General features: G+C 45.8%; 1 protein-coding gene across 1 annotated transcript in view; it reads right to left on the bottom strand.

The window, feature by feature from the left end:
- Positions 1 to 663: 663 nt before the first annotated feature.
- ATF3 (activating transcription factor 3) overlaps positions 664 to 15,428 on the bottom strand; it is a 31,031-nt gene continuing 16,266 nt past the window's right edge. Inside the window, exons 2-4 of the mRNA XM_063919051.1 lie at positions 9,008 to 9,251; positions 5,675 to 5,782; positions 664 to 4,541 (exon numbers count right to left, since the gene is read on the bottom strand). Coding sequence (XP_063775121.1) covers positions 4,323 to 4,541; positions 5,675 to 5,782; positions 9,008 to 9,247 — 567 coding nt within the window. The 5' untranslated portion in view covers positions 9,248 to 9,251 and the 3' untranslated portion in view covers positions 664 to 4,322. The remainder of the gene's footprint in view (positions 4,542 to 5,674; positions 5,783 to 9,007; positions 9,252 to 15,428) is intronic.

Here is a 15,428-nt window from a genome sequence, read left to right as displayed (position 1 = left end):
GCTAGAATCTGTCTTCTTCTTAGTTTTAGGGTAGTTAACCCCCACACCCGTCAGCATTTTCAGATCCGGGATGCCAGTCGGTCATGTGACTTCCGGCATCCCAAACGTCGGCATAATGTATCACACCCAGCTGAGATGTAGAGCTATTTTAGCTTACGGTGGAGCAAGTTTCCCAGTTACAGTAATATATATATAGGGGGTCATTCCGAGTTGATCGCTCGCTGGCTAGTTTTAGCAGCCGTGCAAACGCTATGCCGCCGCCCACTGGGGAGTGTATTTTAGCTTAGTAGAAGTGCGAACGCATGTGCAGCCGAGCTCTGCAAAAACAGTTTGAGCAGTTTCTGAGTAGCTCTGAACCTACTCAGCGCTTGCGATCACTTCAGCCTATTCCTGTCTGGATTTGACATCATACACCCGCCCAGCGAACGCCCAGCCACGCCTGCATTTTTTCAGACACGCCTGCGTTTTTGCATACACTCCCTGAAAACGGTCAGTTGACACCCAGTAACTTCAGCGAGCGATCAACTCGGAATGACCCCCCATAGGACAGATAATGTGGTGCCGGAAGATAGTGTAACACATATGATGAACTGTGGACAACTCTGCAATTTAAGACTACGGCAAGTAAAATAGTTTTGAATCATATATTTATTAAAGTATCAAAAACACAAAAAAACCTCATAATATAAAACAGGCATTAAAGTACCTAATTTCGATAATTTGCCATGAACATACATTAAAACATGCAATTCCTCTCACATCTGTAATATCGTGAGCGACTTAAAACTTAGTACCACGACGATAATTGAACCTGCAGATGTTACATAAAGTGAAAAAAATATATATATATTTATACATATATAGTGCTAACAAGATTAACATACATGCCAGTAAACACATGGGAATAACAAATGCCAAACCAGATTACACGACGCCTGCGTCACATGTAATATATTTGGATATATATTATATATATAATAGGGACCATATGATTAGATGACAGATGTGTCTATGGGTGACAGGACAGAAAAGTAACCCATAAAATCCATTTGCGAGACATCGCTGCATATTTATTCTAGAAAAAAAAAATCAAAGAGAAGAAAAAAAAGATTTGACATCTAGATAACAATGTTATAGATGCAAGGATACAATGTGTAATGTCATCATAGAGTAGAATTACTAAAAATTGTAACAAAAAAATAATAAAAAAGGAACCGTTTAGATTTTAGCTCTCACATATCTAGTATGTTCTAGATTTTTGTAGTTTTAGTAAATCTACCCTCTAAGTTTTTCTGGCTTAAATGCTTAAGTGCAGGTGATGAGCTGATGGGGAGAGCATTCACCCACCTCTAACACCCCCCAAAAAATAAAGTTATACAGAAGCATACGATGAAAAAAAAAAAAAAAACAACAACCGCAAAACAAAAACAAAAAACACTGTATTCTGGCTTAATTCAATAAGGATGGGAACTAAAAAAAAACCCCCAGAAAATAAAAAAGTTGGTCAATTTCTGCAAGAAAGTGACCTGTGCTGTCTCGCCTTTCACTGGCTGCCAAAATGAGTTGCTCCCTGCATGCTGCCATATTTCTGTAATAGCCTCATATCCCACTTTAATACCGCTTTTCTACTGCCGCTAAAACCTGGGTTATTGCCGTGATAACCAGGGTCGTGGCTCAGTGGAAAAGTCCCCGGGTAGCTATCAGTGTTGGTCGCAGGAAGGACTCGGGTAAGCCTCAGTGTAAACGGGTAACTCAGGTCATTCAATCCAGGTCCTGATAACAGAAATGGGAGAGACGGATTTCCTGGCGCTTGGAGATGATGTCATCAAGAGAGACTTCATCCGTGTGCAGTGTGATCGGCGCCAACACTGGAAGAACCTGGGTCGGAGCCGCAGTGGGAATAATGTCTGTCCCAGATTGTAACCATGTTCCAAGTCCCGGGTCAGACCTGGGATTTTGGTGGAAAAGGGGTAGAAGTCACCAGCTTGTTTTAAGGAGGATATTTCTCCACCAGCAGCAATGTGCACAGACTTTTATGACCGGATATTTCCATGGCGGTTTTGGCTCTCTGTACATACAATCGCGCTGCGACTCATTTGGCAAAAAAAAACAAATAAATAAAAAACTGTCAGACTCCGGTCAGCTCCGAGATTGAGCGTTACAGATAGTGTCTATCATAGGCCTGAACGTACTTCCACAGCAAAATGGCTTTCATTGTCTGGCGTGTTTGATTCCAGTTTAGCAGTTTCCATTCATTCCAGCTGACAAGTTTACACACAGAATAAGTGCAGGACAATGCAATATCCATCCATCCATCCAACACACATTCCAAAGAAACACTTCTGTCACAGAATATAAAAGTCGCACACGTTAGAGTGGCATCTGGCACATATTCCTGCATTTGCGCGTACAAGTCACGTCTGAGATAATTTTGGCTCTATATTGTACTTTAAAACAGCATGTTGCAAAATTAATTAGAAACTCAATGTTTTAGGATTTTAATACCAGCTACTGATATCCTGGAATTCTATATCCCCCACCATTAATCACATCAGGCCTTAATTCCAGCTCGAGTGGAACTACAAATCCCAGCATGCCCCACAAGCCTCTTTTCAACCACTGGAGGAGCCACCGTTTGCCAACCTCAATGCTTGTATCATTAAAAACGCTGAATTTAGTACTTTGTGATCCTATTTCTCATCTGGAATATGGTGACCCTTCATGGCAGCCGTTTGTGGGGAACGCTGAATTTCAGGACTGTATCCAGCATTTAAACAATGGTCAGAACGAATCAGCAAACCTACTGAAGAAGTGAAATGCGTGGGTGGGGGCTCATTTCTGAAGTACCCACGCTGGCCTATAAATCCTGCATCTCTCATGCGGGCTTACACCGGCACATGTGGATACATGCAGCCTGCGTCTTAGCTATTTATTAAGGCCGCAGGTGTACTTCATGAGTCCTGCTAGGAAATGGCTGACCCGGCACCCGAATTTATGCAATAAAAAAACCTACATCTAGAAGGTCTGAGTGTTCATTAGTTTTCTATTGTGCATACACAAGCCACGTGACAGCTGCAGGACCCACTGAGGCGCTATCCTACCCCTTAACGTGTCCTGATTACCTATGTATAAGACGTGTGTTGGATGATGAGCGGAAATGTGCAGATTTTTTTAACGCGGCGGAGTTTATCCGGATGTTTTTATGGAGGCATCGGGGAAAATACACACACTTAGCACTGCTTGCGGGAATTTAGACAATGGACGAGTGGCACAAAGAGTTAGTGTTGCAGCAGTATTGCCCAACCACGTTGCATTACGTTACTGATCTATATAACTCACAGGCTGTGGTTCCCAACATTTCCACTCTTACAATAGACATCACCATTTCTCCCAATGCTCCACATCACCGCCTTGCAAGACACACACACACACACGAGACAATACGGAGCCTACATGGGCCTAATGCCTGCGCACTTTTTACGTTTATCTGTCAGTTACTAAGCGCAGCTAGCGCGTGCAATGTTTCCCATTACTGTGAATGTAGCAACGTAAACAACCGCATGAGTACCAAGAGATTTAGGGGTGGTTGAAAATAATGGGTGTGGCCATTTTGAGGGTTGGGCCAATGAGAATGCAGCTTATCAAATCCACTAAGAACTAATATAGTCACTACGGAGTTGATAGGCTGACTGGTGGTCCAACTCGCAAGACGGCCACCTCCGCAACGAGTACGCATTTTTTGATGACCACAAAGAAACGTTTTAGAAAAAAAGTTAAAAACTAAACAAACAAGTTGAAAGAAAAGTTTAAAAAAAAAAAAAAACACAACCAGATAATAATGGTGAAGAAATGTCCGCCATCTTCAGTCAGACAATGTTAAGGCAGTTCCTCGCACTTTCCTGTCTCCCTAAATACTTTTGTGGGTTTCAACAGAGCATTTCCTGCTGCCTGGCAGCAACACTTTATTGCTTCCAAAACACTTCATGGTTTTCAATTCTTTTCGCTTCCATAACAAATAAAACAATTGCACAGAGTGTAGGGCGAAGCCCATAGTGTCACCACACGAAGACGCAAACAGCTAGTGCACCGGTGCTCGCCATTCTCCGAGGCGCAAGGCGTATTACGTTGAGTGTGGCTAGCCGGAACACGCAGGCCTCCAGCAAATGTTATATCCTTTCACTTGCTAACCAGGGCCCTCCAATAACACAGGCTGCCCCTTTCCAGCACAGATCCTGCAGCTCTAAGGGTCTCTGATGAACTTCGGGGCCCCTGAGGGCCCCCAGGAAGTTTCTGAAGTTCTACTTTCTTTACAATACAGATGCTCAGTTCACTCCCTCAGTCACTAAGCTCTGGAGGGTGCCGTCTTTGATTTGCTGAATGAAAAGGTTCCTCTCATCTTCCGGAGTCCTGCCATTCTGGGCTCGGACGATGCAGGTGGGTCTGTGCAGGTTCAGCATGTATATTAAGTGTTGCTTCTCTGTCTTCAGCTCCTCGATCTGGGCTTTCAGTTCTGCATTAATAGATTCCAGTTTCTCAGACTCCTTATGAGAAAGAAACAAAGGAAACACATTAGTATCACGCCTTAAGCTGACCAAACAGCCAGATAGATAGTGTCTGACAGTAGGGGGTAGCGTAACTTTCACTTTCTATCCTGCGGTAAGTAGTACAGTCACTAGGTGGCGCTGTGCAAAAGATGACAAAGCATTCTATAACTCTATAAGATAACATAACCTTATCAGGGACAGGTTAAAGGTTAAGGTGTATTATAGGGGTTTTCCTACGGATTCCAATTTCCTTCTGTAACTAATGTATACTTAAATAATGCAGGAAGCTATTTAGCCGAAACAATTAAGATATTGGCCCTCATTCCGAGTTGATTGCTCGCTAGCTGCTTTTAGCAGCCGTGCAAACGCTATGCCGCTGCCCTCTGAGAGTGTATCTTAGCTTAGAAGAAGTGCAAACGAAAGGATCGCACAGCGGCTACAAAATAATTTTGTGCAGCTTCGGAGTAGCTCCAGACCTACTCAGTGCTTGTGATCACTGCAGACTATTTAGTTCCTGTTTTGACGTCACGAACACGCCCTGCGTTCGGCCAGCCACGGCTACGTTTCGCCAGCCACGCCTGCATTTTTATCCGGCACGCCTACGTTTTTTCACTCACTCCCTGAAAACGGTCAGTTACCACACAGAAACACCCACTTCCTGTCAATCACTCACCGATCAGCAGTGCGACTGAAAAGCTTCGCTGTAATAGTACGACGCGCCTGCACATTGTGCTGCATACACATGCGCAGAACTACAGTTTTTTTGCCTGATCGCTGCGCTGCGAACGAAAGCAGCTAGCGATCAACTCGGAATGACCACCATTAAGCGAACTCTAGAAATAGGACTTTACTTCTTGACCCAGACATTGAGTTGCAAAATCGAATCAGTGACATCCCTGCCGTCTACAGAGGCAGCCGTTTTGAGAACGCATCCTCACTGGCGTGACAGGTTCTAGCGAAGGGATAGGCTGCAGTCTCAAAACGGGCGCCTGCAGTGTGGACAGGTGACAAGTGCACTGTCAGAGATAATGTGGGACCACAGCGGAAGTTCTTCACGTCAGTAAGGTGTAAGACAGCGGAGCGGGGACAAGGGATAAACGCAAGTGCCGACTTGTATGGGGTTCTCTCACCTTCTGTAAACTTTCCGTCTTCTCCTTTTTTTTGTTCCGGCACTTTGCAGCTGCAACTTTGTTCCGTTCTCTCCTCCTCTTCTTCCTATCGTCTTCCTCTGGCACAAACTGGAAAAGTAACAGGAGATGGTCACTTAATTAGGTGATATTCTCAGGGAATGCCCTGACAGGTACACAAGAACATGGGCCGCCCAGGGTCAGAGCTGGCCATAAGCATAGGCAAACTATGCAATTGCCTGGGGCTTCTGCTGATTAAAATGATATGCGGCATGCCTATATTCTGTGTGTAGCAGTTCATATGCAGATACAGCCACAGTCTCACACAGTATATATGCATGCTGCATATCAGTTTAATCAGCAGAAGCTGCTTGTGCATCCTAGCCACATAGCAATGCAAATAAGATGCATTTTCATTAAAAAAAAGTGCCCAACGTTAGCATTGAGGCAAGATTTATGAGGACACATCTGTATCCAAGCAGAGGCAGAGGTCACAGTGTTAGTGGTTTTACTCGGTTTTACTCGGTTCTCAAAACGGCATCTTATTGGCTATCCAAAACACGTGACATCCGTGAGCCAATAAGATGCCGTTTTGAGAACCGAGTAAAACCGAGTAAAACCGAATCCGCTCATCTCTAAGTGGAAGTGTGATTGCTGTGTGCATGTGAGTGGGTTGGTTGTGCAGTAGTGTTCGGAATATGTGTAAGGAGCATTATGTGTGTCATGTAAAAATGCATTAATAATGTGCAACATATGTGTAAAGGGCACTATGTGTGTCATTATGTGTATAAGGGCATTAATAATGTGCGGCATATGTGTAACAGGGTACTACTGTATGTGTGTCATTATGTGTATAGGGGCACTAATAATGTGCAGCAAATGTGTAACAGGGTACTACTGTATGTGTGTCATTATGTGTATAGGGGCACTAATAATGTGCGGCATATGTGTAACAGGGTACTACTGTATGTGTCATTATGTGTATAGGGGCACTAATAATGTGCAGCAAATGTGTAGGGGGCACTATGTGTGTCATTATGTGTATAAGGGCATTAATAATGTGCAGCATATGTGTAACAGGGTACTACTGTATGTGTGTCATTATGTGTATAGGGGCACTAATAATGTGCAGCAAATGTGTAGGGGGCACCATGTGTGTCATTATGTGTATAGGGGCATTAATAATGTGCAGCACATGTGTAACAGGGTACTACTGTATGTGTGTCATTATGTGTATAGGGGCACTAATAATGTGCAGCAAATGTGTAAGGGACATTATGTGTAAAACGGCATTAATAAAGGTTGTCATACTGTGTAAGGTGCATTATGTTTATAAAGACATTAATAATGTGTCTCATATGTGTAAGTGGCATTACTGTGTGGAATTGTGTATAAATGCATTACTAATGTGTGGCATTATGTGTATAAGTATAAGGTGCTCTACTATGTGGCGTTGCGTATAGAAAGATCATTACTGTGTCATCTAATGTGAATAAAGAGCAATAGGGTGTGGTGTAATGTGAATAAGGAGCAATTCAGTGTGATGTAATGTGAATAAGGGGCTCTAATGTAACGTTTATAAGGTAAAGTGATACTACTGTGTGATGTAATATGAATTATGGACACTATCGCAAGATAAAATGTGAATAAAGTTGCAGTACTGTGTGGCGTAATTGGAATTGGGGTTACTATTGTGTGGCCATGCCCCTTGCCAGCAAAAGCACACCTCTTTTTGGGCTGTGCGCCAAATGTGCGAACTGTTCCTATTTAAATTATAGGGGGTACAAACACCAAAATAAGGACTGCTATGGGTATGGGGTGGTGGTGCTGGGAAAGAGGTGCAAGGTCAGAAGTGGAACCAGTGGCGGTGCTAGGGGGCACCAGCCAAAATCTTGCCTAGGGCATCATATTGGTTAGGGCCAGCTCTGACCAGGGTGCACAAAACAGCAGCGAAACGTTTTCTCCAGACAGTAAGTATGGGCTCATTGGCGCCAATAGGTTCCATTTTTTCCTGTCCATAATGATTTCACAGGCATTAAAAGCGGTATATTTTGACACTAGCGGCTAAGGGAGCTTACTGTAAGGCATCACTGTATTTCCCAGTGACACAATGTCCTTTGCAACAAGTACGACTGTCGCTGGCCACAGACATTGGATTTGAGAAGTGATACAAGCAGCAGGAGTGATACAGTTCCTGCACAGCAGAAGTGATACAGTTCCTGCACAGCAGAAGTGGTGCGGTTGGCTCTTTAACACGTAACCTGCTCATTTCTTGGATACTGTAGAGTGTCTGTGCAATTATCCTTTTCCTCCAGTGAGACGTCTATACCATTACGGCAGAACGCTACAACTATACAGGTAACGCAGTTTCATTAAAATTTTAGATTCTGCAACTTTTTTTTTATAAAAATCAGAAATTTTCAGATGAATTTTTTACTGTTATACGTAAAACGGGACAAATATTTCTCCTCCATCCACATATAAACACACAGAAAGTGACGCCAAGTTTCACATACTGCATGGCGCAGAAAAGTTTGTTTGGATGTTTGGTTTCATAGTTTTTGCAAATGTTCTGCCATACTCTCTCCTGTAGCCACAAGTGCGCCAGACTCAGAAGACGCAGCGGGCGTGCGATAATGTGCTGCAGGAGGCGTCTTGTAGACACCTCCCGATGGATTCTGATTCCCGCTGCTGTGTCTGAAGATGCAGAATTGGATTACTCTGCATGAACATCGATCACCTGCGTAATCTTCAGGTTACTTGGGATGACCGCTGCTTTCATACTGCCGGGGCCAGTGAAGCGTACATGGAAGCAGCAGCAGCGATAGTGCTAATATGGTAATGCAGAAGGAGGTATCACGCCTCCTGTATACATTATTGATCCGAGCTGCAACCTAGGAGGTAGGACTGGATCATCTCTGTCTGGGGGCGCAAGCTTTGGGGTCACGCAAGACCTACCAAAAGGCCAGGAAATCTCCACCCTTAGACCGTCAGCGCCCCAAATGGTAGACTGTTAATCGCTGGCAAAGTATCGCACTGCGTTACTTATCGGCATGAGCCGCTACCGCCGCCAAACAGGAATCTGGCCCTCTAATTGGTCTTAAAAATACATTTAAATCACCACTGTAGTATCGCGTTCCAGTATTCCAGTAGCGGGACATTTAAAACTGGGAACAGGATTTTTAACTATTGTCAAATATTCCACACAAAAAAAAGAAAAAAGAAAGAGATATAAATGGAACAAGCATCTGATTGGCTGCTATCTATATGAGTGACTGGCGCTACACCCTATTACAGAACAGCTGTAGCAGAAGTCTAAGCGTTGGCACAACGCACCTCTCTCTTAGAAATGGACAACTCGATCGGCCTGTCGGCGACAATGACGTTGTCCAATGAGCAGGGCGGTCGGCTGGACAGGCACTTGTTCTGGATGGCGAACCTCAGTTCTTCTTTAACCAGGGGAGTCAGGTTGGTGAAGTCTTCAAAGGCGAAGGTCATGGTTGGGGACAGACACGGGACGATCGCGGTCGCGCTGACCTCCGCAGCGGATGCTTGTCCTGGGTGTTGGAGCATCATTTTTCTAAAAGCAGAAGACAATTGCACGGTTACTCAGGGGGCAGTTCTTTTCCAAACCTACCCTATAAAGGAAAGATTAGCGCATCTTATCATCCTGCGGCGTTCTGAAAATGGCGTCTATGAACCGAAGCACAAAGCACTATGGGAAACGCATTCTCATTAATAAGACAGATGGCTGCCTCTACTTTTACCTTACGCTCCTGTAACTTGCAAACACTAAGGATACAATGCAGGAATCTATGGGGGTAATTCCAAGTTGACCGCAGCAGGAATTTTGTTAGCAGTTGGGCAAAACCATGTGCACTGCAGGGGGGCAGATGTAACATGTGCAGAGAGAGTTAGATTTGGGTGGGTTATATTGTTTCTGTGCAGGGTAAATACTGGCTGCTTTATTTTTACACTGCAATTTAGATTGCAGATTGAACTCACCACACCTAAATCTAACTCTCTCTGCACATGTTACATCTGCCTCCCCTGCAGTGCACATGGTTTTGCCCAACTGCTAACAAAATTCCTGCTGCGTACAACTTGGAATTACCCCCTATATACAACAATTACACCTGTAATCTACCTGACTGGCCAAGAGCGGCATAGCCATTAAATAAAGAGAGAAGGCACAAAGAGACTACATAGTACTACTTATCCCATTGCGTTTTTTTACACTGCATTTGATTGATATATTACCCCTCCCCCCGCACTACTACATATGTAATCACCATCCTTTTCTTCCCCAAACTGGCAGAACTTCGGGCATCCCATGCCAAGTGGCCAGTGCTTGCGATAGACCCGATGCAAACAGCACTCTTTGGGAGGAATTCAAATGTTTGAAAAGTCGGTTTGATGTCTGTTTTTTTCCGGTCTATTAGATAGGAAAAAATGGACACCCAACTGACTTTTCAAACAACTGAATATCCCCCTTTGGGGGTCATTCTGAGTTGTTCGCTAGCTGTTTTCGTTTGCAGCGCAACGTTTAGTAAAAAAAGCGCCACTTCTGCACATGCGGCACAATGCGCACGCGCAACGTACTTTCACAACAGCCGAAGTAGTTTCACACAAGGTCTAGCTAAACTTTTCAGTCGCACTGCTGGCCGCAGAGTGATTGACATGAAGTGGGTGTTTCTGGGAGGTAACTGACCGTTTTCTGGGAGTGTGTGTAAAAACGCAGGCGTGTCAGATACAAACGCAGGCGTGCCTGGTGAAACGCAGGCGTGGCTGGCCGAACGCAGGGCGCGTTCGTGACGTCAAAACAGGAACTGAACAGTCTGAAGTGATCGCAAGCGCTGAGGAGGTCTGGAGCTGCTCAGAAACTGCACAATCTTTTTTTGTTGCCGCGCTGCGATCCTTTCGTTCGCACTTCTGCTAAGCTAAAATACACTCCCAGAGGGCGGCGGCTTAGCATTTGCACGGCTGCTAAAAGCAGCTAGCGAGCGAACAACTCGGAATGACCACCTTTGTCTCTAACAGAACCTTGTGGGCCTTACGCATTTGAGGCAGAACAAACCCAAGTTACAGGGGGGATTCACATTTGCGTTACTGGGTGGGTTGCGGGGCTGGTGGGGTGTTGTTGTGGGTGCACGCTTCCTATAACAGAAGACGCATGAGGTCTAGGGCACAAAATAAAAGCTAAGTGACGAGGTGAATCAGACTCCACAAGTTTCTGCTTCAGTAATGACATACGTCAGCCAGAAATCCTGCGCAGAGATATGGCCGGCGCTTACGGTACAAAGTTCACCAGATGTATATATATAGCACTTTCTGGCTTATAATTACAGAAGTTGACCGATTTATTTTTAGTGTCGGATTAGTAATTAACCAGTTTGATTTCCAGACAGAGAAGTCTATGGTGTACACTACAACAGAAGCCTGCGGCTGTCTGGCAGCGATGGAACTACAAGTGCCAGCATGGTGACTGCACCATACCGTGAGTGGTTAGGACAAAATCAAGTAATTTGGGGGGGTCATTCTGACCCATTCACTCGCTGCTGTTTGTTGCAGCTGAGCGAACAGGTCTCTACTGCGCCGGCGCCGTAGAGAGCCGGCGCATGCCAGATGGCCGAAGGCCGTAGCAGGGCTGCGATCGCCTTTGCCTGATTGACAGGCAGAGGCGGTCGCTGGGCGGGAGGGGGCAGAACTGCTGCGTTTGGCCACCGTTTCATGGGAGCAGCGTGGCCGGACCGAACGGAGGACGGGCCGCAGCGGCTGTGTGACATCACACGCAGCCGCTGCGGGCCGGAGAGCGATGAGTAGCTCCCAGCCAGCACGCTAAAGCTGCGCTGGCCGGGAGCTACTCTTGAAGTGCAAAGGCATCGCCGCTGTGCGATGCCTTTGCACTTTTGCGGGGGCGGGGTGGCAGTGACATGCGGGGCGGACTAGCCCTGTGCTGGGCGTCCCCCCGCATGTCAGTATGTCTAAATGTAGCACAGCTACGATCAACTCGGAATGAACCCCTTTATGTCTGGAACAAACCATGTTGCAATGTGGGGGAGTAAATATGTTTATACAGTTTCTGTGCAGGGTAAATACTGGCTGCTTTTGCATGTAGCCCACAAATGTCAGACCACTTTATTCTTACACTGCAATTTAGATTTCGGTTTGAACACACCCCGACCAAATCTGACTCTCTCTGCACATGTTACATCTGCCCCACCTGCAGTGCAGCATGGTTTTGCCCAGTTGCTTGCCTTTTTGCTTTACTTACAAACACGAATCGGACCCATTACACGCCTAATTTAATTGCAACTTCTCAGCAAGCCCCTTATTTGTAAACATGGCCCATGCAATTCATCTCCATATCTTACAATGTGGGGGGTACTCATTCCCAATCCACCCAGAGCGCGACGGTATCTGTTCTCTAGGTCGACCACACTTAGGTCAACAGTCATTGGAGGAGATTCAAATGTTTGAAAAGTCGGTTGGGAGTCTGTCTATTAAGGTGGGTACACACTAATAGATATATCTGCAGATCAATTGATCTGCAGATATATCTATGGACGGATCGAGCAGTGTGTTCAGCATACACACTGTTCGATCCATCGGGGACTGACGTCATGAACTGGGCGGGCGTGCACACACGCCCGCCCAGTTCAGCTGTCAATCACCGCCGGCCGCCGCAGCATGTGTACGGGCGGTCGGCCGACCGCCCTGTACACACACAGCGACGCGCCAATATATCGTTAGATATATTGGCCGTCGGCTGTGCTGCGCGGCCGACGCGATACGTCTGTGAACGACGGAGTTCACAAACGTATCGGCCGTACACACTGGCCGACGGTCCCGCGATATATCGGCCGTTCAAGAGAACGGCCGATATATCGACCAGTGTGTACGGGCCTTTAGATAGGAAAAAACAGACTCCCAACTGACTTTTCAAACATTTGAATCTCCCCCATTAGGTCAACCACTATTGGTCGACATGCATTAGGTCGATGCGGTCACTATGCCGACATAGAAAAAGGTCAACATGAGTTTTTCACTTTTTTTCTCATTTTATTTGAACTTTTTCATACTTTACGATCCACGTGGACTACGATTGGGAATGGTAACCTGTGCTGAGCGCAGCGGTAGCAGAGCGAGGCACCTTGCCCAATGCGAAGGGACACGGTGCCCTAATTGGGGTTCCCGGTCACTTTTACGAAGAAAATTACGGGATCCGGTCTGAAGATCGACAGTATCTAGGTCGACAATGTTTAGGTCGACCACTATAGGTCGACAGTCACTAGGTCGACATGGATGGAAGGTCGACAGGGTTTCTCTAGGTCGACATGTGCTAGGTCGACAGGTCTAAAGGTCGACATGAGTTTTTCACATTTTTTTTCTTTCTTTGAATTTTTTCATACTTAACGATCCACGTGGACTACGATTGGAACGGTAAAGTGTGCCGAGCGAAGCGGTAGCGGAGCGAAGCACCATGCGAGGGGATGCGGTGCACTAATTTGGGATCCCGGTCACTCTACGAAGAAAACGACACAAAACAACAACAACCTCATGTCGACCTTTAGACCTGTCGACCTAGCACATGTCGACCTAGAAACCCTGTCGACCTTCCTTCCATGTCGACCTAGTGACTGTCGACCTAAACATTGTCGACCTAGATACTGTCGATTTGATGAACCACACCCGAAAATTACACCAACATTTTTTTAAAAGCTCATGTTGACCTTTTTCCACGTCGACCTTGTCCGTGTCGACCTAATGACTGTGTCAACCAATAGTGGTCGATCTAATGGCTGTCGACCTAACTATGGTCGACCCTGTGATCCACTACCGAGCGCGACGCCTGTACTGTGCACTGCCTCACATGAGGAAACTGATCTGCAATACAGAAAGATGATGATATCGGGATAATGATGACATCAGAAGGTCATGGCCTCAGACTCACCCCAGGGCGGTCTGACACTGCACTATTACTGTATGGTAGAGGATAGAGACACCAGGAAACAGCTTCAGCTTTCCCAGGAAAAGGGCTCTGCGTCTTGTATCACCGCACGGCTTGGTTGTGTAACGCGCTCTGCCTGAAGTCAGCAACTAGGAAGGTGACGAATATACGGTGGGGACAGATGAGGTTTTATACTTCCGTACTGCACTAATAGGGAACAAAGGTCCTATACAGTCTGCAACAGTCACCTGTGCCCCACATGGCAGGAGGCACAATGTACTGCTCTGTTACACCATATGCTACCCGCTGATGTCTCACATCTACGCCCCTTACCCACTGGCAGGGCACTGTACATGATTTTACCACTAGTGAAGGCACGTGGAGTGGAAAGAAAGGACATCGTTCCCGATGGGGGTATACTACAGGGATCAGAGTCTAGACTGTGCACTTGAATTATACATGCGATGGCTGGCCACACCCCCTCTGGAGACTGGCCACACCCCTAAACATGGGCCCCTACCACTGCATTTCCCCGGCGTGCCCTTATTGCTTCAGCCTGACATGCCAGTATTTGTATTGGTTGGGTACCGATGGCGAGATCCCGGCTGCTGGATGGCCGGTGGCGGGTGGTCGAGTGCTACAAAGCCCCTGTCACTATGCTTGCCACGCAGCGGGCTCGGTGGCTCATTGCGCTCGCCACATGTTCTATTCGCACTCTATGGGTGTTGCGGACACCGACAAGTGGGAATAGTCCCTGTTGGACCGACGGGATTTTCGGATGCCGGGATCCCGGCGTTGGTATCACGGTCACATTTGTACACTTCTGTTAGCTTGCACTCACCGCACGTGGACACATTGGGCAGGGGGTGTTAGAGGAGGAGCCTCTGTTGGTGCCCTCCAATCTGCAGGGGCTCATTCTAAATGTATGATTGGCACCTGGCAACAGATGTATCAAAACTCGGACAGAGATAAAGTGCCAGCCAATCAGCTCCTAACTGTCATGTTACAGGCTGTGTTTGAATAATGACAGTTAGGAGCTTTGTACTTTATCTCTCTCCAAGCTTTGATCAATCTGCCCCTTAGAGCCTTATATGGTCATATAATTTCATACAAACACAATATGAATATCCATCTATTAGAAATATCAAGTTCAGGGTGGTACCATAAGATTGGGGAGAAATGAATGATGGATTCATTGTAAGCCCGTTATGATTCCGTTATGCCGGTTTCATGTTTAATAAAGGAAACGTTTGGGTTATAACAACGGCGGATCTCCATAGCAACGTTTACCAAACAGAACTAGAGACGATTTCTCATTTCATTTATCATCTTACTACATGAGCCAATGGCGGAGTCTGTGATTTGTTCACGGCAAAGTTTTCTTTGTTTTTTATGGGCACATTGAGGATATAAAGTGATCACATCTTTATAACGCAGTTTCCCCCATTCCTTAGCGTCTCAGTTCTCTTTCAAGACTATTTTGCGGTAAATTCCAAATTGTTAGTACCACCATCGCAGACTGCTTATCCGCCACAAGCTATGTGCGCAGCCGGCATCGCGGCGACTCCTGACGACACATCACCAGTAACTGAATTACCCTCTTAGTAAGTTACTGACAACTCTTTAGATCTGCAAGATTTATTAATTTATTATTTATTACCATTTATTCATATAGCGCACACATATTCTGCAGCGCTGTACAGAGTATATTTCGCCATTCACATCATACATATCTATCTATCTATCTATCTATCTATCTATCTATCTATCTATCTATCTATCTATCTATCTATCTATCTATCTCTC

The sequence above is a fragment of the Pseudophryne corroboree genome, chromosome 4 (genome assembly GCF_028390025.1).
Source record: "Pseudophryne corroboree isolate aPseCor3 chromosome 4, aPseCor3.hap2, whole genome shotgun sequence".
Classification (NCBI taxonomy): domain Eukaryota; kingdom Metazoa; phylum Chordata; class Amphibia; order Anura; family Myobatrachidae; genus Pseudophryne; species Pseudophryne corroboree.
The sequence above is the reverse complement of the archived record's forward strand: the minus strand, read 5'-3'. Positions and strand labels throughout refer to the sequence as shown.